We start from the raw sequence: 21076 nt of genomic DNA, 5'->3' as shown, positions 1-21076 counted from the left end.
CGTTTCAGACCATAACAAAGCTCGACAATTGGGAGTAACGCTTGTCTCACAAAGACAATTTGCAATGTGCTTTGCCGATTTATAACGACAATGATATATATATCGTTATTTTCGTAGTATAATTGCGTGGTATAATTACGGAAATTATTATTATCATACGTATCTTTGATCGCATTTTGTTCACGGTGAAACAATTGCAGTTAAATTGCAGTTAAATTGCCTGTTTTATGCTGAAGATAAATTTAACTTCAGCAATTATTTTTATAGCATTTTATAGAAAAAGAGAAAAAAAAAATGATTATGTATTATAATGTTGCATTAATGCAGTATCCATCAACTATTCATTTTTTTATTAGAATTTCCCATTTAACGAAGAGAATATAAAATATTATACATACCTTATATAGCTAGGTATTGCCGGATCATGCACAGTAGAAATATACAATGTTTTCGATGCACCTGCTTTGTAATGATTTTAACGAAGATTGAGATATGATGCAAGTATATTTTATTTATGTTACGTTTATTCATGATTAATCAATTTTAGTCATTATTATGATATGCAGGATAAACATTTGTCGTTTGTCTGAGCAAATTGCTTACATTTTGTCTGATCAATTGCTCGGTGCCTTAATGGCGCGTCAATTTGTTATCTCACAGCTAATGCGAACACCGAGAATAGCCCAGTCAAATTAAAATTTTTGGATGAAAAAATTGCCGGCAAGCTGGAAATTGGTATACAGGTTCATTTTAGTGTTCTTTTAAACATACTAAAAGTCCCCATACATAGAGCGTGAGCCGGCTGCGCCATCTTGAAAAAAAGAGTACAAAAATGAGCTTTTTGCGAATAACTCGGAAATTATTAGTTTCACGGGAAAGAACATTCAGAGCGAAAATGTAGCTGATAAAATTCCTCGCAAATTGGTTTTTTTGTAGAATTTCGTACGACCATTAGTTCCCAAAATAGATTTTTTTGAAGCATCGGACAAATGAGGAAAGAGCTGTTTCTTTGAGCGTTTTTTTCAAAATATCTCAGTTCTGGCTGTCCGAAAGTAAAAAATGCATACAATGAAAGTGAAAGAGAATTAAATTACCTACAAAATGCATTATTTATGTTATACCGCGCGACTAATATTTCTGGAAATATTACGGTTTAAATGAAATTTTGACTTTTGGAAATTATGAGAATAATATTTCCTCGCAATATAAGTCGGAAATGGGTAATCCTACGTAAAAAATTGTTAAAATCAAATAGAAAGGTTATTAAATTTTCATTATTTGGTTTTTGACCAATTTGCACACGATTAATAGTATTTTTGATATCCGTAAAAGAAACGGTTTTTAGGTACACTTCTCAAAATGGCGGACTTCCGAGTTATCTTTTTTTAAAAATACACATGTTTCTTGAAGTTTATTAAATTATCTTTAAAATGATTTTTATTTGACCTTCTGTGATGAATACTTCCAGAGATATAGCCTTTTAAATATTTGTTATGTTAAAAATTTCTTAATAATTTATAGTTTTTTTACAAAACATGACATAAAATAACTTTAGAAAAAATAATATCGACATTTTTTCAAAAGTTTATATGCATATGTATGTGATCCTGCAGTGGAACCGGTTTTGAAATAAAAGTTTTTAAAAAATTGTCATTTCAATTATGCCTTTCTTATAGAGTTTTCGTAAAAAATGGGGTTTGCCACACTTTTTTGTAATTTTCTCAGTTTCTATGAGAGATACGTACAAATGCTTCAGACCAAATTTGAAGCTTATAAAATTTCCTGAAAAACAGTATATTCGGCATTAATATGTGACCACAATTATACCAACAACAGATGCTAGAATAATGTTGCTCTTTTTTCCTCAGTTTACCGTAATTTTAATGATTGAAATATTGTCGAAAAAATTTATTTGGAAATTTTGCGATCGGCGTAAGTTTCAAATCTCATTATACATGATGTAAGCTTCCCATTGGTCTTTGGTCAAATTTTTAAGACGGGTAGTATTCGAGATATAGGGCGTCAAAAGTGGCCGCAACAAATTTCTGTTTCATATGCAGAGGCGAGCACACAGTGCAAGTAAGGGATGCATATTTATTGTTGATATACTAATAAATTAAACCAATAAAAACATAAAAAACTGCGTACATAACCTAAAGTAAAATTCATAAACAAATATTAATGTCAAAACGTAAATATAATAAAATACAATAATAATAATAATAATAATAATAATCAATAATAATAATAATAAAATAATAAATAATAATAATAAAAATAATGGGAAATTGAACTGTAACGAACATTTATAATAATATTTATGAACTTTCTCAGGTGAAGGCATAGCGAAACATGGCTCATGAATTAAAGTGTTTCATCTGCAATGAGAGAGATTCTACACAAACACTCTTCGAAGTTAAGGGAAAAGGAGTGCAGACGATCCTCGAATGTAGCAAACTGCGAGAAGATGGGAAGAGTCCCTTGATAATGCAATTAACTTCTGTGCGCGTGCATCAAAAATGTCGGAAAACTTATACGAGAAGGAACAGTATCACAGCTGATTTAAAAGAAAAGAAAGAGATGAAGCATCTACTTCTACTGATGAATCTACATGGAAGAAAATGTTGAGAAGTGAAAAAGAATTATTCGATTTTCGGAACACGTGTTTTTTTTGCAAAGGTGTTATCGACAATGACTTTTATAAAACTAAAAAAAAAACGTGGCTACTTCACAATGAAGCGTACTAAGAAATTCTGGACGGGTACATGGTCAGATCAGACAATTGAACAAACACTCAACAGAGAATTTAAAATCAAAGGAGGTCCGGTCATGAGAGGTATAACGGACGAAACCCTCACGTCCTTCGTTATTACAATGCCAATTCTTCACGATATCTGTGCAAGTTTCGAGGAGTATTGTAAAGTTCAATTTACGTCTGGAGAGCAGCATGTAGAGGCCCGAGAAACAAGAATGCAACGAGATGATGAAGACGTGAAAAAACTTGGTGAATGGCTAGAAACTCACAACCCTTTTTGAAATATCAAACGAAATTATGTCTTTAAGCAGCGGAGTCATCGGGGATCAAGAAATTATAAATTGCTTTCTTGCGCGAGAGAATGGAGAGTCTAGTATGGATGACTCTATAATCGACAAGAGTTTCAAGGATGTACATATGAAACGCAGTAATAGAGTGCAATCACTGGCTGCTGTAAACTCTTCAATCAAGGTCCATGACAAACGAGCAGTAATAGATCCTTTAATGATATTCCAGAGAATTATCATTGCGAAAAAGAAGGATGAGGATCTTCCTGAATTCTTGCAATATGAACTTGCTCCGTTTCCTCTATCCTTGTTTTGCGAGGCAGGAATGAGAAAAACGAATAAATCGGCGATGTATAAATTTTTCAAGAATGTACGGAAACTGATATTCCAGAAGTAGACACCACGTATGTTATAGATGGAGGCTTCTTATTACACCGTGTCCTTTGGAGCTGCAACAATCATACAGAGACATTTGTTCTGCGTACGTGAATTACGTTCAAAAACATTATGGAGATCATTGCGTCATCGTCTTTGACGGCTACGACAATGCTGGCAACAGTACAAAACGATGCGAACAACACCGGCGTAGCGCGAAAAAATCATGCTCCGATATTATTTTTCAGGAACACATGGTTGCCACCGTGACCCAAGAACAATTCTTACGCAATGACAAAAATAAAATGAGGCTTATTTCCATGCTAAAAGATAAATTCGAAGATAAGAATTTGCAGTCAGGCAGGCGGAAAGCGATGCTGACGTACTCATCGTGTCAACAGCAGTTGAAATTTCTGCGACTAGGCAATGTGCTATAGTAGGAGAGGATGTAGATCTTCTTGTTTTGACTATTGCTCTAGCACCTGTGAATAATAACATCTTCTTTTGAAAGGAAAAGGGAAAACCGAAAGACAAATATATTCTTCCCAAAAACTTCAAGAAGATGAATACTTAAAAGAAACTATTTTGCTGGCCCATGCGTTCAGCGGCTGTGACACGACTTCGGCAATATTTCAAAAGGGAAAAAACAAAATTGTTAATCTGCTGCAGCGAGTAGAAGAACTTAGACACGTTAATAATATTTTCGTCAATAGCAATTCGACTGCCCAAGAAATTCAACGAGCTGGAGAAATTCTGTTTTTATATATTTATGGAGCAAAACATCCAGAAAAAATCAATTTAAATGTTCATCGTTACAACGAGTTTAAAAGATTTGCACAAAAAAGTACATCCCGTATGCCATCATTGCCACCAACAGAGGGGGCAGCTGCCCAACACTCATTCCGAGCCTACCACCAAGTACAAACGTGGTTGGGTAATTATAAGGACCCCGAAATGTGGGGCTGGCACAAAGTAAATAACTATCTGCAGCCTCTCCAAACGTTGGAATCCCCAGCACCGGATGAAATTTTACGACTTGTCTCATGCAACTGTAAAAAACATTGCACAATGTCCTGTGGGTGCAAAAAAGCAGGTCTTAAGTGCTCCGATCTTTGCGGTAACTGCCAGGAAACAGGGTGCCTAAACATATACGAGCTGGACGAAGAAGTTGAAGAAGATATTGATACGTTCTAGATATTAATACGCATTATATATAAGTTTACAATAAATTATTATTATCAAGAGGTATTATTTAGTAATTTCCAAAAGTCAAAATTTCATTTAAATCGTAATATTTCCAGAAATATTAGTCGCGCGGTATAACATAAATAATGCATTTTGTAGATAATTTAATTCTCTTTCACTTTCATTGTATGCATTTTTTTACTTTCGGACAGCCAGAACTGAGGTATTTTGAAAAAACGCTCGAAGAAAACAGCTCTTTCCTCATTTGCCCGATGCTTCAAAAAAATCTATCTCGGGAACTAATGGTCGTACGAAGTTCTACAAAAAACCAAATTACGAGGAATTTTATCAGCTACATTTTCGCTCTGATTGTTCTTTCCCGTGAAACTAATAATTTCCGAGTTATTCGCAAAAAACCCCATTTTTGTACTCTTTCTTTCAAGATGGTGCAGCCGGCTCACGCTCTATGTATGGGGACTTTTAGTATGTTTAAAAGAACACTAAAATGAACCTGTATACCAGTTTCCAGCTGCCGGCAATTTTTTCATTCAAACGCTCAAAAATAATCTAATTTGACTGGGCTAGAAGCGATCAAGATCATTAGAACACGTGATTTCACTGTGGGTGAAACATATAATCAGTAAATACACGTCATGGGCATTTTTTTAATTTATTACAGATTGTAAATAAAAAGATAATTTAGCTAGCACGTGTTGTTATTTAAATAAAACATTATAGTTGGAATAAATTGATATCCATTATTGCAGTATAAAATGAAGCCTTCCCGGTGAATGGAAAGACTCCCGTAAATCTCTCTCTCTCTCTCTCTCTCTCTCTCTCTCTCTCTCTCTCTCTCTCTCTCTCTCTCTCTCTCGTATTAGGTAATTGTTCAATATACTGTAATCTTTTATAAATTGTTTTTTTGAAACTTCCAGAAACATAAAATGCTTGTTTTGTTACAAAGTTTGATGAGCATTATAATCATATCGGCAATTTTTTGACAAGTTGTGTTGTTTATTCTACTATTAGTCTAGAATTTATATAATTTATTATCTTTTTATTTTAACAGCATCCACTTAAAACTAACAATAAGTTATGTATATTCGTAGAATATCAAATGACGTAATTGAGATAAATAAAAGCATATAAGAGAAATGAAATTTTAGTGATACTCATATATAATCATGTTTGATTAATAATTTTATTAATTATTACAGCATTAATTGTGGTCACACACATAAATATAATAAAGTTTTCAGACGTGAGTTAAGTAACTGCTGGTAGATAAATCTTTTGAGCAAATAAAGTAAAATTAAGTAAAATATTCGTGATAACATTAATGTAAAGTTACGATAGCCTGCGTTGATAAGCATATACAATTTTTTCAATTAACAAAATAATAAAAGATGTTATCATTCCACAGCACATTATTAAAATTATTAAAGAAACTTGCTCTATTTTAATCGTTTTTACTTTAGCATTATAACGATGTTCACTTTCTTCCGTCCACCAACGATCTATTAACACACTCCACAATCCAACTTCTTTTAATCTGAGTATCCTGTACATAAAAATTACTTGTTCACATAGCACGTTAGCATTGTATACGATGGTATTGTAATTGCTTTTTACCCAAGGTCGATGGTCCTTTTGTACTTAAAATTCTTCGCAATGCCGGAAGCTACCCACATTTTCAAGTAAGATTGTCCAACTGGGATCACTTCACATCCAAATTTACCTTTTGCTTTATATTCGTTTTCACCTAGGAATACGGTATACTTCCTTTTACCTTGTATACATGCCAATTTGAACATTTCTTCGTCTGTTGATGCAACAACGACGCGTTCTGCAGTTCTTACCAGTATGTAAGGTTCCCTAGTGCTTACCTAATAAATTTTTTAAATAGCCAATATCTATACATATATTTGATGTAATTTGAAGATTAATAAATTATAAATAAATCTGATAAACACAAAATAAATTATATCAAACGTATTTTATTAATACCTGTAACGCGATATCTCCAGTAGTACCTTTCAAAGTGACAACGTCATATGAAGTATCGGTCAGCAGAGACTCTAGATTATTGAATGGCGGTATAACGTTAATTCTCTTTGCTATATAAATGTATAACAAAGCTCCAAATGCCATCGACAATATAGAACAAAAGAGGCCCAGCGATGCTTCTAATATTCTTGATCTTCCGACAAGAACATCGGGAATATTGCCTGTTACAATTATTACTCAAATTAATATAATTTTTCATTATTACACGATTCAAAATTATTTTATTTCGGTAAGGATTTCGCAATATTATAACACGTAGTCATTTTTGTATTATTTAAAAATTAAGTTAACTTTCGCTTATAATAATTATGGCGCATTCATAAAATTAAAAATCTGACTTTCAAATCACGTGAACTCTATACAAAATTTTGGAAGAAGATGTCACGCAATGTTTATAAATGTGACATGATATGATATCTGCGTTGTCTTTTAAGTTAGCTACAATTAAAAAATAGAAACAGGATGTAACATATATTTATATTAATCATTCATACTTTGATTGCAGATCATTCCAAAGGTGTAAAAGATATGATCGCTAATGGTCGAGCGTCTGCAATTATTTCCGATCCGTGCGAGAATAATTTGTGACCAAAAACTGCATACGCTCAATAACAGACACATAACCAATATACAGCACCATATTTTCCAGGAGAACACTCTTGCCATCCATGTGCTGTCGTGTACTATTTCATTTTGAATATATAATCGATGGCTGCAAAAATTATCATAAGATTGTTGTAATTATCCTGGGATTTATAAGAATCAATTTTATACGTCGTTACATGTCTTTTTTTCAAAAGTTGCATTGTTTCTTTTTTATTTTAGAAAATATCATCGTGAAGCGGAACACTTAAAGCATACCTGTTCATCCATAAAGGCATTGTAAAATCAGCAGCTTGATGTCGAAAATTGTTAATTTCGATTTTTGGAATCGCGATAGTTTCATTGCGCATAATTACACCTAATAATCCTCGCTCCAAAATGGGCTCGTTTTTCGACGATACACCCATCAGGCTAGTTTCATTTGATCTTACTGGTTGTAATCTAAGAACATGAAGTATTCTTTGATTATACATATATATTAGTTTATTGTTAGCTTCGTTAACAATCTTCTAATACAATAAATCACGGTTTGAATTATAGTTTAATCTTACGTAAAATTCAATTTTTCAGAAAGGAGAGTCCACAATTCGCCGCAGAATCCTGTAACTTTCATATCGTTATCGTAAAATTCGAAGAAACGCCGTTCCTAGAATACATGAAGAAATTATTCTCTAGTCTTCACTGTCAGTTTTATTTCTAACTTCAGCAAAATTTCATAGTTTGCAAATTTTAATAAATTATATAACGTTATTAAAGTTGTAAGAATAATAAATAATTTAATATTGTTTCTTAAAATATAGAAGAAATTTTTTTTTTACATTATCATAGTCGCCGTTTTAAAAATACGACATTTCTCTTATTACTTGGTCCACGTGATACTATTAATTACTTCATTTTATTTTCTTTCAGAAATTTTTCTTTCAATAAATTGAAGCTACAAATAAAGTTTATATATACTTATGGATAGCTTCAGATATGCACATTTTTTGAAATATAAAGATTTATAAAAAAGAATTATCGTACTATTATATTAATTATTGAATATTAATTTTAATGAGAGAAGTGTAGAGATGTCGTAAAATATATAAAAAAATTCAGCCATTTAAGCTTTATGGAAGTATACCTGGAAGGATGTTAGAGTCAAGTTGCGCAGTTGGAAATTGTGGGTTTCTAGTGCTCGACTTTGTTTAAGACGTTCTTGTTGCAGCATGGCAAATATCGGCACGCTGGAGATTGGCACGAAAGTTTTCTGCGTTTTACTCCAAATCACGCCGTTCATCGTTTCGGATCACGACAAAGCTCGACGTAATCGAAAATAACGCTTGTCTCACGAAGACAATTTGCAATGTACTTTGCCGATTTACAACGATAATGATATATATATTGTTATTTTCGTAGTATAATTGCGTATAGTGTAATTACGGAAATTATTATTATCATATTCTTGATCGCATTTTATTCATGGTGAAACAATTGCAGTTAAATTGCAGTTAAATTGCCTTTTTTATGCTGAAGATAATTTTACTTACAGCAATAATTTTTATAGCAGAGAAAAAGAGAAAAAAAATGTTTTGATATTAATGTTTCATTAATGCAGTATCCATCAATTATTCATTTTTTGATTAGAACTTCCCATTTAACGAAGATGATATAAAATATTATACATACCTTATATAGCTAGGTATTGCCGGATCATGTGCAGTAGAAATAATATACAATGTATTTTTGATGCATCTGCTTTGTAATGATTTCAACGTAGATTAAGATATGATGAAAAAGTATATTTTATTTACGTTACATTTATTCATGGCTAATCAATTTTAGTTATTATTATGATATGCAGGATAAACATTTGCAATTTGTCTGATCAAATTGCTATTGTTATCTCAGACCTAATACGAAGACCGAAGCGATCAAGATCATCAGAACACGTGATTTCACTATGAGTGAAACATGTAATCAATAAATACACGTCATGGGCATTTTTATCATTTATTACAAATTGTAAAAAAAAGATAATTTAGCTAGCACATTTTGTTACTTAAATAAAACATTAGATAGAAGAAATTGATCCATTATTGCAATATAAAATAAAGCCTTCCGTTGAAAGGAAAAACTCTTGTAAATGTCTCTCTCTCGTCTTAGGTATTACAATTGTTTAATATACTGTAATCTTTTACAATTGTTTTTTGATCGAGTACTTTCAGAAACATAAAATATTGTCTTGTTATAAAGTTTGATGAGCATTATAATCACATAAGCAATTTTTCGACATTTTGTGTTAATTTTACTATTAATCTCCAATTTATGTAGTTTATAATCTTTTTATTTTAATAGTATCCACTTAAAACTATGAAATGACGTAATAATGAGATAAATAAAAATATATGAGAGAAATAAAATTCTGGTGATACTCAAACATAATCATGTTTGATTAATAATTTTATTATTTATCACAATTTTTTAATTATTACAGCATTAATTGTGGTTTACACGTTTATGCATGGTATAAATGTAATAGAGTTTTCAAACGTGAGTTAAATAACTGCTGGCAGATAAATCTTTGAAGCAAATAAAGTAAAATTACATAATTAAAATATTCATGATAGCATTAGTGTAAAGTTACGATAACCTGTGTTGATAAGCATATACAATTTTTTCAATTATGAAAATAATAAAAGCTGTTATCATTCCACAGCACATCATTAAAATTACTAAAGAAACTTGATCTATTCCAATCGCTTCTACGTTGGCATTATTAAGACGCTGACTTTTCTCCGTTAACCAACGATCTACTAATTCATCCCACAATCCAACTTCCTTTAATCTGAGTATCCTGTACACATAAAAATTACTTGTTCACATAGCACGTTAGCATTATACCTATACGATGGTATTATAATCGCTTTTTACCCGAGGTCGATGGTCCTTTTGTACTTAAAATTCCTCGCAATGCCGGAAGCTACCCACATTTTGAAGTAAGATTGTCCAATTGGAATCACTTCACATCCAATTTGACCTCTTGCTTTATACTCGTCTTCACCTTGGAGTGCGGTATACTCCTTTTTACCTTTTATACATGCCAATTTAAACATTTCCTCGACTGTTGATGTAACGACGACGCGTTTTGCAGTTCTTACCAGTACATAAGGTTTGTTAGGGCTTAACTATAAATTTTTTAATAGCCAATATCTGAACATATACTCGATGTAATTTAAAGATTAACAAATTACATAAATGAATCTAATAAATAAATTATATCAAACGTATTTTATTATTACCTTAAACGCGATATCTCCAATAGAACCTTTCAAAATGACAACGTCATATGAGGTATCGGTCAGCAGAGACTCTAGATTATTAAATGGCGGTATAACGTTAATCCTTTTTGCTACATAAAGGAATAACAAAGCTCCAAATGCCATCGACAATATAGAACAAAAGAAACCCAGCGATACTTCAAATATTCTTGATCTTCCAACAAGAACATCGGGAATATAGCCTGTTACAGTTATTACTCAAATTAATAATTTTTTGTTATTACATATACCATTTAATGATTAAATATCATTTTATTTCGATAAAGATATTGCGACTATAGTCATTTTTGTATTATTTCAAAATAAAGTTAACCTTCTCGCATAACAATTATGACGCATTTATAAAATAAAAAATCTGACTTCACTTAAACTCTATACCAAGGTAAACATTTTGACAAAAAATGTCACACTATGTTCATAAATGTGATATGATATGATATCTGCATTGCTTTTTAATTTAGCTACAGTTAAAAAATAGAAACAGGATGAAACATATTTATATTAATCATACATACTTTGATTGCAGAACATTCCAAAGGTGTAAAAAATATGATCGCTAATGGTCGAGCGTCTGCAATTATTTCCGATCCGTGCGAGAATAATTTGTGACCAAAAACTGCATACGCTCAATAATAGACACATAACCAATATAAAGCACCATATTTTCCAGGAGAACACTTTTGCCATCCATGTGCTGTCGTGTATTATCTCATGTTGAATATATAATCGGTGGCTGTAAAATTATTATACGATTGTTATAGCAACCTGGGGTTTATAAGAATAAATTTTATACGTTGTTATATGTCTCTTTTTTAAAGTTGCATTCTTTTGTCTTTATTTAGCATTTTAGAAGATGTCATAGTGTGAAGCACTTAAAGCGTACCTGTTTATCCATAAAGGCATTGTAAAATCAACTGCTATACGTCGAACGTTGTAAGTTTCGACTTTTGGAATCGCACTAGTTTCATTGCGCGAAATTATACTTAGTAATCCTTGCTCAAAAACGGTATGGTTTTTCGATGATGCACCCAGGCCAGTTTCATTTGATTTTATTGGCTGTAATCTAAGAATATGAAGTATCCTTTGATTGTACATGTAATTTATCGTTAGCCAGCTTTGCCAACGATCCTTTAATATAATAAAAGTGGTTTGGATTACAATTTAATCTTACGTAAAATTCAATTTTTCAGAAAGAAGAGTCCACAATTCACCGCAAAGTCCTGTAACTTTCGTATCGTTATCGTAAAATTCGAGGAAATGCGGATCCTAAAATACATGAAGAAATTGTCATCCAGTCTTCGCAGTCAGTTTATATTTCTTAGTTTGTAATTCTTTAATAAATTGTATGACGTTGAAAGAATAGTAAATAATTTAAAATTGTTTCCCGAAATATAGAATAAGAAAAATTATTCTTTCTTGCATTATCACAGTTATCACTAAAAAAATACGATATTTCTATCGATCATTATTACTTGGTCCTCTTGATACTATAATTTATTGAATATTAATTTTTCTGAGAGAAGTGTGGAAATATGTATAAATATAATAGAATATCCAAAAACTCATTTGAGCTTCATGGAAGCGTACCTGGAAGGATGTTAGCGTCAAGTTGCGCAATTGGAAATTGTGGATTTCCAGTGCTCGACTTTGTTTAAGACGTTCTTGTTGCAGCATGGAAAATATCGGCACGCTGGAGATTGGCACGAAAGTTTTCTGCGTTTTACTCCAAATCACGCCGTTCATTGTTTCGGACAAAGCTCGACTTAATCGGATATAACGCTCGGTTCACAAAGACAATTTGCAATGTGCTTTGCCAATTTACAACGATAATGATATATATATTGTTATTTTCGTAATATAATTACGGAAATTATTATTATCATGCATATCCTTGATCGCATTTTGTTCACGGTGAAACAGTTTGCAGTTAAATTGCAGTTAAATTGTCTTTTTTATGCTGAAGATAATTTAACTTGCAACATTTATTTTTATAGCGGAGAAAAAGAGAAAAAAAATGTTTATGTATTAATGTTGCATTAATGCAGTGTCCATCTAAAACTATTGATTTTTTGATTAGAACTTCTCATTTAACGAAGAGGGTATAAAATATTATACATACCTTATATAGCTATAGGTGTTGCCGGATCACGTACAGTACAAATATACAATGTATTCGATGCACCTGCTTTGTAAGGATTTTAACGTAAATTGAGATATGATACAAATATACTTTATTTACGTTAGGTTTATTCATGGCTAATAAATTTTAGTCATTATTATAATATGCAGGATAAAGGATTTGCCTTTTGTCTGATCAATTGCTCGGTGCCAATGGCGCGTAAATTTTGTTATCTCACAGCTAATACGAACACCGAAGCGATCAAGATCATCAGAACACGTGATTTTACTATATGAGTGAAATATATAATCAATAAATACACATCATGGGCATTTTTATCATTTATTACAGATTGTAAATAAAAAGATAATTTAGCTAGCACGTATTGTTACTTAAATAAAACATTAGATGGAACAAATTGATCCATTATTGCAATATAAAATAAGGCCATCCGATGAATAGAAAAACTCTTGTAAATCTTTTTCTCTCTCTCTCTCGTATATTAGGTATTACAATTGTTTAATATACTGTAATCTTCTACAATTGTTTTTTGATCGAGTACTTTCACCCACACAGCACAGGATATTTTGAGGGACATTTGTGCATCCGCTGGATATCCACCGGATATTAAATATCTACTGGATATCCACCGGTTATTGAGATATCCCACTTTATCTGTAGGACGTCCCTCAGATAAAGTGTGCTGTGTGGGCAGAAACATAAAATGTTGTCTTGTTATAAAGTTTGATGAGCATTATAATCACATCAGCAATTTTTCGACATGTTGTGTCTATTTTACTATTAATCTCCAATTTATGTAATTTATAATCTTTTTATTTTAATAATATCATAGTATCCACTTAAAACTAACAGTAAGTTCGATCTATATATTCATAGAATATCAAATGACGTAATGAGATAAATAAAAATATATGAGAGAAATAAAATTCCGATGATACTCATACATAATCATGTTTGATTAATAATTTTATAATTTATCAAAGTTTTTTAATTATTACAGCAATAATTGTGGTTTACACATTCATGTATGGTATAAATGTAATAGAGTTTTCAAACGTGAGTTAAATAACTGCTGGCAGATAAATCTTTGAAGCAAATAAAGTAAAATTACATAATTAAAATATTCTTGATAGCATTAGTAAAAAGTTACGATAGCCTGCGTTGATAAGCATATACAATTTTTTCAATCATAAAAATAATAAAAGCTGTTATCATTCCACAGCACATCATTAAAATTACTAAAGAAACTTGATCTATCCCAATCGCTTCTACGTTGGCATTATTATGACGTTCACTTTTCTCCGTTAACCAACGATCTACTAACGCATCCCACAATCCAACTTCCTTTAATCTGAGTATCCTGTATACATAAAAATTACTTGTTTACATATAGCACGTTAGCATTATACACGACGGTATTATAATCGCTTTTTACCCGAGGTCGATGGTCCTTTTGTACTTAAAATTCCTCGCAATGCCGGAAGCTACCCACATTTTGAAGTAAGATTGTCCAACTGGAATCACCTCACATCCAATTTGACCTCTTGCTTTATACTCGTCTTCACCTTGGAGTGCGGTATACTTCTTTTTACCTTTTATACATGCCAATTTAAACATTTCCTCGACTGTTGATGCAACGACGACGCGTTTTGCAGTTCTTACCAGTGCATAAGGTTTGTTAGGGCTTACCTATAAATTTTTTAATAGCCAATATCTGAACATATACTCGATGTAATTTAAAGATTAACAAATTACATAAATGGATCTAATAAATAAATAATATCAAACGTATTTTATTATTACCTTAAACGCGATATCTCCAATAGAACCTTTCAAAATAACAACATCATATGAAGTATCGGTCAGCAGAGACTCTAGATTATTGAATGGCGGTATAACGTTAATCCTTTTTGCTATATAAAGGAATAACAAAGCTCCAAATGCCATCGACAATATAGAACAAAATAGGCCCAGCGATACTTCATATATTCTTGATCTTCCAACAAGAACATCGGGAATATAGCCTGTTACAGTTATTACTCAAATTAATAATTTTGTGTTATTACATACCATTAATGATTAAATATCATTTTATTCCGATACGGATATACAGATATTGCGATTATAGTCATTTTTGTATTAGGTATATTTCAAAATAAAGTTAACATTCTCGCATAATAATTATAACGCGCATTTATATAATAATAAATGTAACTTTACTTAAACTCTGTACCAAGGTAAACATTTTGACAAAAAATGTCACACTATGTTCATAAATGTGATATGATATAATATCTGCATTGCTTTTTAATTTAGCTACAGTTAAAAAATTAGAAATAGGCTAAAACATATTCATATTAATCATACATACTTTGATTGCAGATCATTCCAAAAGTGTAAAAAATATGATCGCTAATGGTCGAGCGTCTGCAATTATTTCCGATCCGTGCGAGAATAATTTGTGACCAAAAACTGGATACGCTCAATAATAGACACATAACCAATATAAAGCACCATATTTCCCAGGAGAACACTTTTGCCATCCATGTGCTGTCGTGTATTATCTCATGTTGAATATATAATCGGTGGCTGTAACATTATTATAAGATTGTTATAACAACCTAAAGTTTATAAGAATAAATTTTATACGTTGTTATATGTCTTTTTTTAAAAGTTGCATTGTTTCGTCTTTATTTAGCATCTTAGAAGACTTAGAAGATATCATCGTGTGAGGCACTTAAAGCGTACCTGTTCATCCATAAAGGTATTGTAAAATCAACAGCTATATTTCGAACACTGTAAGTTTCGACTTTTGGAATCGCAATAGTTTCATTGCGCGAAATTATACTTAGTAATCCTTGCTCAAAAACGGTACTGTTTTTCGATGATGCGCCCAGGCTAGTTTCATTTGATCTTATTGGCTGTAATCTGAGAATATGAAGTATTCTTTGATTGTACATGTAATTTATCGTTAGCTTTGCTAACAATCTTTTAATATAATAAATCGCGGTTTGGATTACAGTTTAATCTTACGTAAAATTCAATTTTTCAGAAAGAAGAATCCACAATTCACCGCAAAGTCCTGTAACTTTCGTATCGTTATCGTAAAATTCGAGGAAATGCGGATCCTAAAATACATGAAGAAATTGTCATCCAATCTTCGCAGTCAGTTTATATTTCTTAGTTTGTAATTCTTTAATAAATTGTATAACTTTGAAAGGATATTAAATAATTTAATAACGTTTCCCCCGAAATATATATAGAATAGGAAAAATGATTTTTTCTTGCATTTATCACAGTTATCACTAAAAAATACGATATTTCTATCGATCATTATTACTTGGTCCTCTTGATACTATTAATTTATTGAATATTAATTTTACTGAGAGAAGTGTGAAAATATGTATAAATATAATAGGATATCTAAAAACTCAGTTGAGCTTCATGGAAGCGTACCTGGAAAGATGTTAGAGTCAAGTTGCGCAATTGGAAATTGTGGGTTTCCAGTGCTCGACTTTGTTTAAGACGTTCTTGTTGCAGCATGGCAAATATCGGCACGCTGGAAATTGGTACAAAAGTCTTCTGCATTTTACTCCAAATCACGCCGTTCATTGTTTCGGACAACGACAAAGCTCGACGTAATCGGGAATAACACTCGTCTCACAAAGACATTTGGAACGTGTTTTGCTGATTTGCAATGATATATATTATGATATATATTATTTTCTTACACAGTATAATTACGGAAATTGTTATTATATCCTATTCTTGATCGCATTGTCCAAGGTGTAAATATGAGACAATTGCAGTTAAATTGTCTTCCTTATGCAGGAGACAATTTTACTCGAAATTACTTCTTTTATAGCTGAGAAAAAGAGGAAGAAAATTTATATGTATTAATATTGCATTAGTGCAGTATCCATCAATTATTCATCTTTTGTTTAGAACTTCCTATTTGACAGAGAGGGAGTAGATACATATCTTATAGGTTGCAGGATCATGTAAACAGTAGAAATGTACAATGTATTCGATGCACCTGCTTTGTAATGATTTTAATGTAGATCGAGATGTCCTGCAGTATATTTTGCTTACATTATTTATTTATAGCCAATCAATTTTAGTCACTATCATGATGTATAAGACAAACATGTGCTTTTTTTCGATCAAATTGCTGGCATTGCGTGCCTTAATGGTGCGTTGTTATCACACCGCTAATGCGAAGACTGAAGCTAATGCAAAGATTAAAGTGATTAAGGTCATGAATACACGTGATTTCACTATGATGAAACATGTAATCAGTAAATACACGTCATGGGCATTTTTATCATTTGTTACTGATTGTAAATCAAAAGATAATTTAGCTAGCACGTATTGTTACTTAAATAAAACATTAGATGGAACAAATTGATATCCATTATTGCAATATAAAATAAAGCCTTCTGGTGAATGGAAAAACTTTTGTAATTGTTTCTCTCTCGTATATTAGGTATTACAATTGTTTAATATACTGTAATCTTTTACAATTGTTTTTTGATCGAGTACTTTCAGAAACATAACATGTTGTCTTGTTATAAAGTTTGATGAGCATTATAATCACATCAGCAATTTTTCGACATGTTGTGTTTATTTTACTATTAATCTCCAATTTATGTAGTTTATAATCTTTTTATTTTAATAGCGAGTATCCACTTAAAACTAACAGTAAGTTCGATCTATATATTCATAGAATATCAAATGACGTAATGAGATAAATAAAAATATATGAGAGAAATAAAATTCTGATGATACTCATACATAATCATGTTTGATTAATAATTTTATTATTTATCACAGTTTTTTAATTATTACAGCATTAATTGTGGTTTACACATTCATATATGGTATAAATGTACATAATAGAGTTTTCAAACGTGAGTTAAATAACTGCTGGCAGATAAATCTTTGAAGCAAATAAAGTAAAATTACATAATTAAAATATTCATGATAGCATTAGTGTAAAGTTACGATAGCCTGTGTTGATAAGCATATACAATTTTTTCAATTATGAAAATAATAAAAGCTGTTATCATTCCACAGCACATCATTAAAATTACTAAAGAAACTTGATCTATCCCAATCGCTTCTACGTTGGCATTATTAAGACGCTGACTTTTCTCCGTTAACCAACGATCTACTAACTCATCCCACAATCCAACTTCCTTTAATCTGAGTATCCTGTACACATAAAAATTACTTGTTCACATAGCACGTTAGCATTATACCTATATACGATGGTATTATAATCGCTTTTTACCCGAGGTCGATGGTCCTTTTGTACTTAAAATTCCTCGCAATGCCGGAAGCTACCCACATTTTGAAGTAAGATTGTCCAATTGGAATCACCTCACATTCAATTTGACCTCTTGCTTTATACTCGTCTTCACCTTGAAGTGCGGTATACTTCTTTTTACCTTTTATACATGTCAATTTAAACATTTCCTCGATTGTTGATGCAACGACGACGCGTTTTGCCCTTCTTACCAGTGTATAAGGTTTGTTAGGGTTTACCTATAAGTTTTTTAATAGCCAATATCTGGATCACATATACTCGATGTAATTTAAAGATTAACAAATTATATAAATAAATATCTAATACCTTAAACGCGATATCTCCAATAGAACCTTTCAAAATAACAACGTCATATGAGGTATCGGTCAGCAGAGATTCTAGATTATTGAATGGCGGTATAACGTTAATCCTTTTTGTTATATAAAGGAATAACAAAGCTCCAAATGCCATCGACAATATAGAACAAAAGAGGCCCAGCGATACTTCAAATATTCTTGATCTTCCAATAAGAACATCGGGAATATAGCCTGTTACAGTTATTACTCAAGTTAATATTTTTTTGTTATTACATACCATTTAATAATTAAATATCATTTTATTTCGATAAAGATAATGCGATCATAATCATTTTTGTATTATTTCAAAATAAACAGGATAAAACATATATTTATATTAATCATACATACTTTGATTGCAGATCATTCCAAAGGTGTAAAAAATATGATCGCTAATGGTCGAGCGTCTGCAATTATTTCCGATCCGTGCGAGAATAATTTGTGACCAAAAACTACATATGCTCAGTAGTAGACACATAACCAATACAAAGCACCATATTTTCCAGGAGAACACTTTTGCCATCCATGTGCTGTCGTGTATTATCTCATGTTGAATATATAATCGGTGGCTGTAACATTATTATAAGATTTTGTTATAACAACCTGAAGTTTATAAGAATAAATTTTATATACGTTGTTATATGTCTTTTTTTAAAAGTTGCAATTCTTTCGTCTCTATTTAGCATTTTAGAAGATGTCATCGTGTGAAGCACTTAAAAGTGTACCTGTTCATCCATAAAGGCATTGTAAAATCAACAGCTATACGTCGAACACTGTAAGTTTCGACTTTTGGAATCGCAATAGTTTCATTGCGCGAAATTATACTTAATAATCCTTGCTCAAAAATGGTATGGTTTTTCGATGATGCACCCAGGCCAGTTTCATTTGATTTTATTGGCTGTAATCTAAGAATATGAAGTATCCTTTGATTGTACATGTAATTTATCGTTAGCTTTGCCAACAATCTTCTAATATAATAAATTGCGGTTTGGATTACAGTTAATCTTACGTAAAATTCAATTTTGCAGAAAGAAGAGTCCACAATTCACCGCAAAGTCCTGTAACTTTCGTATCGTTATCGTAAAATTCGAGGAAATGCGGATCCTAAAATATATGAAGAAATTATCATCCAAGTCTTCGCAGTTAGTTTATATTTCTTAGTTTGTAATTCTTTAATAAATTGTATAACGTTGAAAGAATAGTAAATAATTTAATATCGTTTCCCGAAATATAGAATAAGAAAAATTATTCTTTCTTGCATTATCAGTTATTATTTAAAAATACGATCGATATTTCTATCATCATTACTTGGTCCATGTAATACTATTAATTATTTAATTATACTTTCTTAAAAATTTCTATTTTAGTAAATTGAATAAATTGAAGTTACAGATAAATTTGTCATAAATAATTACTCAATGAATAGTTTCAGATAACATTTTTCATAATTTGAAAATTTTTAATAGGAATTATCGTACTATTATTATTAATTATTGAATATTAATTTTAATGAGAGAAGTGTGGAAATATTTATAAATATAATAGGATATCCAAAAACTCAGTTGAGCTTCATGGAAGTACCTGGTAGGATGTTAGAGTCAAGTTGCGCAATTGGAAATTGTGGGTTTCCAGTGCTCGACTTTGTTTAAGACGTTCTTGTTGTAGCATGGCAAATATCGGCACGCTGGAAATTGGTACGAAAGTCTTCTGCGTTTTACTCCAAATCACGCCGTTCATTGTTTCGAACCACGATAAAGCTCGACGTAATCGGGAATAACGCTCGTCTCACAAAGACATTTGAAACGTGTTTTGCCGATTTGCATTATTTACATCGACATATATTTTGATATATATTATTTTCTTACACAGTATAATTACGGAAATTGTGGTTATGTCCTATCCGTGATCGCATTGTCCACGGTGTAAATATGAGACAATTGCAGTTAAATTGTCTTCCTTATGCAGGAGACAATTTAACCCGAAATAACTTTCTTTATAGCTGAGGAAAGGAGAAAGAAAATGTATATATAGGTATTAATATTGCATTAGTGCAGTATATCCATCAATTATTCATCTTTTGATTAGAACATCCTATATAACGGAGATAGTAGATATATATTTTATAGGTTGCAGGATTATGTAAACAGTAGAAATGTCAATTTTAGTCACTATCATGATGTATATGACAAACATGTGCTTTTTCGATCAAATTGCTAGCATTGCGTGCCTTAATGGTGCGTTGATTTGTTATCGCATCGCTAATGCGAAGACTGAAGCTAATGGAAAGACTAAAGTGATCAAGGTCATCAATACACGTGATTTCACTATGAGTGAAACATCTAAATCAATAATTACACATCATGGACATTTTTATTATTTTTAACATCTGTTACAAATTGTAAATAAAAAGATTGTAAATAAGCTAGTATGTATTGTTAGTTAAATAAAACATCAGATGAGACAAATTGATCCATTCATCCATTATCGTAATATAAAATAAAGCCTTTCAGAATGGAAAGAATTCAAATTAATTATTATAACTTTGTAAGTACCTATATATGCAATCTATAGACAATTAATTGATCATACTGTCATAAAATAGAGGATAAATCTGATAAATTATAAATAAATGTAGAGAAGTTTATTTCTTAAAGATCCATTAATCGATTTAATGAGTTAA

General features: G+C 31.2%; 4 protein-coding genes across 4 annotated transcripts; all 4 read right to left on the bottom strand.

Annotated features, from left to right (window-relative positions):
* Nucleotides 1-5167: 5167 nt before the first annotated feature.
* On the bottom strand, nucleotides 5168-9493 carry LOC139808087 (uncharacterized). Its single transcript, XM_071769716.1, has 7 exons — nucleotides 8396-9493; nucleotides 7824-7918; nucleotides 7531-7713; nucleotides 7164-7381; nucleotides 6610-6830; nucleotides 6235-6488; nucleotides 5168-6163 (listed from the first exon to the last, which is right to left on the bottom strand). The coding sequence occupies exons 1-7, from the start codon at nucleotides 8549-8551 to the stop codon at nucleotides 5950-5952; spliced, it is 1341 nt and encodes a 446-aa protein (XP_071625817.1). The 5' UTR covers nucleotides 8552-9493; the 3' UTR covers nucleotides 5168-5949.
* A 187-nt stretch (nucleotides 9494-9680) lies between these two features.
* LOC139808689 (uncharacterized) lies at nucleotides 9681-13802 on the bottom strand. The gene is made up of 8 exons (XM_071770942.1): nucleotides 12712-13802; nucleotides 12180-12650; nucleotides 11764-11858; nucleotides 11476-11655; nucleotides 11108-11325; nucleotides 10554-10774; nucleotides 10186-10439; nucleotides 9681-10108 (listed from the first exon to the last, which is right to left on the bottom strand). The coding sequence occupies exons 2-8, from the start codon at nucleotides 12333-12335 to the stop codon at nucleotides 9895-9897; spliced, it is 1338 nt and encodes a 445-aa protein (XP_071627043.1). The 5' UTR covers nucleotides 12336-12650; nucleotides 12712-13802; the 3' UTR covers nucleotides 9681-9894.
* Nucleotides 13803-13949: 147 nt separating this feature from the next.
* LOC139808691 (uncharacterized) lies at nucleotides 13950-17242 on the bottom strand. The gene is made up of 6 exons (XM_071770943.1): nucleotides 16189-17242; nucleotides 15766-15860; nucleotides 15481-15660; nucleotides 15104-15321; nucleotides 14536-14756; nucleotides 13950-14421 (listed from the first exon to the last, which is right to left on the bottom strand). Exons 1-6 carry the CDS (start codon nucleotides 16342-16344, stop codon nucleotides 14164-14166), a joined length of 1128 nt encoding a protein of 375 aa, XP_071627044.1. The 5' UTR covers nucleotides 16345-17242; the 3' UTR covers nucleotides 13950-14163.
* A 298-nt stretch (nucleotides 17243-17540) lies between these two features.
* LOC139808115 (uncharacterized) lies at nucleotides 17541-20857 on the bottom strand. The gene is made up of 7 exons (XM_071769771.1): nucleotides 19978-20857; nucleotides 19406-19500; nucleotides 19122-19301; nucleotides 18748-18965; nucleotides 18368-18588; nucleotides 18026-18279; nucleotides 17541-17946 (listed from the first exon to the last, which is right to left on the bottom strand). The coding sequence occupies exons 1-7, from the start codon at nucleotides 20131-20133 to the stop codon at nucleotides 17733-17735; spliced, it is 1338 nt and encodes a 445-aa protein (XP_071625872.1). The 5' UTR covers nucleotides 20134-20857; the 3' UTR covers nucleotides 17541-17732.
* Nucleotides 20858-21076: the final 219 nt, after the last annotated feature.

The sequence above is a fragment of the Temnothorax longispinosus genome, chromosome 2, assembly GCF_030848805.1.
Source record: "Temnothorax longispinosus isolate EJ_2023e chromosome 2, Tlon_JGU_v1, whole genome shotgun sequence".
Taxonomy (NCBI): domain Eukaryota; kingdom Metazoa; phylum Arthropoda; class Insecta; order Hymenoptera; family Formicidae; genus Temnothorax; species Temnothorax longispinosus.
This window is presented reverse-complemented; position numbering and strand designations above follow the sequence as displayed.

What these genes read in the sequence shown, in the direction of transcription:
- LOC139808691 (XM_071770943.1), bottom strand. Translation starts at nt 16,344, where the DNA reads ATGAACGGCGTGATTTGGAGTAAAATGCAGAAGACTTTTGTACCAATT. An exon ending in TGACTCTAACATCTTTCCAG is followed by an intron (nt 15,861 to 16,188) that starts GTACGCTTCCAT and finishes CATGTATTTTAG; the next exon opens with GATCCGCATTTCCTCGAATT. An exon ending in TCTGAAAAATTGAATTTTAC is followed by an intron (nt 15,661 to 15,765) that starts GTAAGATTAAAC and finishes TCATATTCTCAG; the next exon opens with ATTACAGCCAATAAGATCAA.
- LOC139808087 (XM_071769716.1), bottom strand. Translation starts at nt 8,551, where the DNA reads ATGAACGGCGTGATTTGGAGTAAAACGCAGAAAACTTTCGTGCCAATC. An exon ending in TCTGAAAAATTGAATTTTAC is followed by an intron (nt 7,714 to 7,823) that starts GTAAGATTAAAC and finishes TCATGTTCTTAG; the next exon opens with ATTACAACCAGTAAGATCAA. An exon ending in TGGAATGATCTGCAATCAAA is followed by an intron (nt 6,831 to 7,163) that starts GTATGAATGATT and finishes TAATTGTAACAG; the next exon opens with GCAATATTCCCGATGTTCTT.
- LOC139808689 (XM_071770942.1), bottom strand. Translation starts at nt 12,335, where the DNA reads ATGAACGGCGTGATTTGGAGTAAAACGCAGAAAACTTTCGTGCCAATC. An exon ending in TGACGCTAACATCCTTCCAG is followed by an intron (nt 11,859 to 12,179) that starts GTACGCTTCCAT and finishes CATGTATTTTAG; the next exon opens with GATCCGCATTTCCTCGAATT. An exon ending in ATGCCTTTATGGATAAACAG is followed by an intron (nt 11,326 to 11,475) that starts GTACGCTTTAAG and finishes ATAATTTTACAG; the next exon opens with CCACCGATTATATATTCAAC.
- LOC139808115 (XM_071769771.1), bottom strand. Translation starts at nt 20,133, where the DNA reads ATGAACGGCGTGATTTGGAGTAAAACGCAGAAGACTTTCGTACCAATT. An exon ending in TCTGCAAAATTGAATTTTAC is followed by an intron (nt 19,302 to 19,405) that starts GTAAGATTAACT and finishes TCATATTCTTAG; the next exon opens with ATTACAGCCAATAAAATCAA. An exon ending in ATGCCTTTATGGATGAACAG is followed by an intron (nt 18,966 to 19,121) that starts GTACACTTTTAA and finishes ATAATGTTACAG; the next exon opens with CCACCGATTATATATTCAAC.